The sequence below is a fragment of the Ictidomys tridecemlineatus genome, chromosome 4 (assembly GCF_052094955.1).
Source record: "Ictidomys tridecemlineatus isolate mIctTri1 chromosome 4, mIctTri1.hap1, whole genome shotgun sequence".
Lineage (NCBI taxonomy): Eukaryota > Metazoa > Chordata > Mammalia > Rodentia > Sciuridae > Ictidomys > Ictidomys tridecemlineatus.
In genome coordinates, this window is record NC_135480.1 from 17,710,404 (window position 1) to 17,713,086 (window position 2,683).

Genomic DNA, 2,683 nt, shown 5'->3' on the forward strand with positions numbered 1-2,683 from the left:
AGCTTTTCATCTTCTTCTCTATCATATATGGATTATTCCATTCATTTTTATAGAAGCTCTAACAAGATAGTGAATATTATATCACCGTCTCAATTCTGCCTGATCTAAATCTCCTGTCTTCAATAAATATTTAAATGTGTTCTCACTTACAAAAAAGTAGTAAAGACAATGGTACATTTTGGTGCACTAAAATACTTGATGATCTGAAAACTATAAACTGGACTGACTCAAATCTTTATCATAATTGCAAACTTCAATGATAATAGATTTATGTTTACCCTTTCCTTGGAAATCATGCAAAACCAAAGCTTCATAACTGAATTTATCCTCCTGGGACTTTCACAGAATCCTACTGTTCAGAAAACAGTATTTGTTGTGTTTTTGTTGGTCTACATTGCAACTATTGGAGGAAATATGCTGATTGTAGTGACCATCCTCTGTAGCCCTACACTGCTGGGCTCCCCCATGTACTTCTTCTTAGCATTCTTGTCCTTCCTGGATGCCTGCTTCTCCTCTGCTATCACACCAAAAATGATTGCAGACTCCCTGTATGAGAGGAAAACCATCTCTTATAAAGGATGCATGATTCAACTTTTTGCTGGACACTTCTTTGGTGGGGTAGAGATTATCATCCTCACGTCCATGGCCTATGACCGCTATGTGGCCATTTGCAAGCCCTTGCATTACTCTTCCATAATGAACTGGAGGCTCTGTGGCATTCTAATGGGGGTGGCCTGGACAGGGGGCTTCTTGCATTCTATCATACAGATTATCTTTATGTTCCAGTTGCCCTTTTGTGGCCCCAATATCATTGATCATTTCATATGTGACTTGTACCCATTACTGAAGCTAGCCTGCACTGACACTCACATCCTAGACCTTTTGGTGGTTGCCACTAGTGGATTTATGTGCATGATAATTTTCTGCTTGTTGCTTATCTCCTATGGCGTCATCTTGTTCTCCCTGAGAACACACAGTGCTGAAGGGCGGAGGAAAGCTCTGTCTACCTGTGGATCTCACATTGCTGTTATGGTTTTGTTCTTTGTCCCATGCATATTTATATATGCAAGGCCTCCTTCTGCCTTCCCCTTTGACAAAGTGGTGGAAATATTTTATACCATCCTGACTCCCTTGCTCAATCCTTTGATTTATACTTTTAGAAATAGGGAAGTGAAAAATGCTATAAGGAAAATGTCGAAGAGATTGTTGGTAGTTTCTGATGAAAAATAAGATATTAGATCCCCCAAATAGTATAAAGAGCAAAGAAATCAAAATGATGGTAGACAAAACTTTATAGGATGCTCAGTACCTATTAAGAGGTAACATGTTTCTATAGGAAAAATGCATTTGGGCCATTGAAGATGATGTTTTAATTTTTATAGCAAGTGTCTACTCTGAGTTGGCCAGTCAATATCCAGATACGTAAATTAAAAGGAGTTGATTTTTAAGATTAGTGGAAATATAACCAAAATAAAAAATGAAAAGAAAAATTACTTGTCAGAATGTTGGACATTAACTTCATGCTTTCCAAAATCTTGGGGAGAAAAGACAGTCAATCTTTGACATGAGAATCAGAAGTTTACTAAAACTATTTCAAGTGCAAAAAAAGATTTATTGAGGATGGTGAGCTCAGTGATTTGGAATATGAAACAACCTGAACTCAGGAAGAGCATAGAGAAAAGCAGTAAGAGAACCTCTGCTGCAGGAGTTCTGTATCACAGGACTCCATTGGTAAAGGTGGGTCCATTATGATTTCTATAGAATTGGTGTAGCCTCAGGAATTTCTTGAGAGATAAACCCTGAGTGTGGCTCAGTGCTGGCTACTGTGAGTTCCTCCTGGGTAAGGATCAGGCTCAAGAGGAGAAGAGGAGGCAGATTCCAGAGGGGAGTCAGCCAAGAGTATCTCCTATTAGAGCACAATCAAAGGGAATTCTTGAGATGCCTCATTACCAACAAAACCAGGACCAGCTGCAGATGTGAAGAACTGACTCCTCCCAGCTCCAAAGAATGAATAAATCTAGAAAAAAAAAAGTTTCAAAAGAATATATCGTAATTTACTTGGTGGTTTAAATTTTTGTGATTTTGTGCTACCCAGTTGAAAATAATTCTATTTAAACAATTATCAATAAAGAGGTCATTCAAATTTAAACACATCTTATTTGTCATTCTCATAATTAAGGTTGTTTAATACCATGTTACCATGTGGCTTCTGGAATAAATACATTCACAGAAAAACATTTCAATTTTCTCCTAAGCCATCAACATTATTAATAAAATGTCTACTGAGTATTCTCTGCAAAAACATTATTTTTTTGTGTTATTTTCTTAATCATTCATGCCAGGCTCAAAGTAAAATAATGCATACATTAGTTTTCTTCCTAAGAACAGATATGACAGAATATATAAAGGATTCCATTGCTCTTTGGGGTAAGCTGTCTTGGCATTAAGATTTGGTCTAAAACAACAACTGGGCAAAACTTAGGGTCTACAGCAGACCGGGTGTATCACAAAGGCTTAGGCATGCCAGCACCCTTGTCCTTTACTGTTCCTTTCTTCTCCACCAGTCGGTTCTCATAGCAGGGACACAGTTCTCATCATTAAATAGTTCATGTATTTCTCAAGATCCACCATGAAAAAAATGAGGAAATGGTATCACTAGGTCAATACATTTATGAATCTGTGA

At 37.4% G+C, this 2,683-nt stretch overlaps 1 protein-coding gene across 1 annotated transcript; it reads left to right on the forward strand.

Annotated features, from left to right (window-relative positions):
• Positions 1–294: 294 nt before the first annotated feature.
• On the forward strand, positions 295–1,230 carry LOC101968253 (olfactory receptor 4C15). The gene has a single exon (XM_005330048.3). The coding sequence runs from the start codon at positions 295–297 to the stop codon at positions 1,228–1,230; it is 936 nt and encodes a 311-aa protein (XP_005330105.3).
• Positions 1,231–2,683: the final 1,453 nt, after the last annotated feature.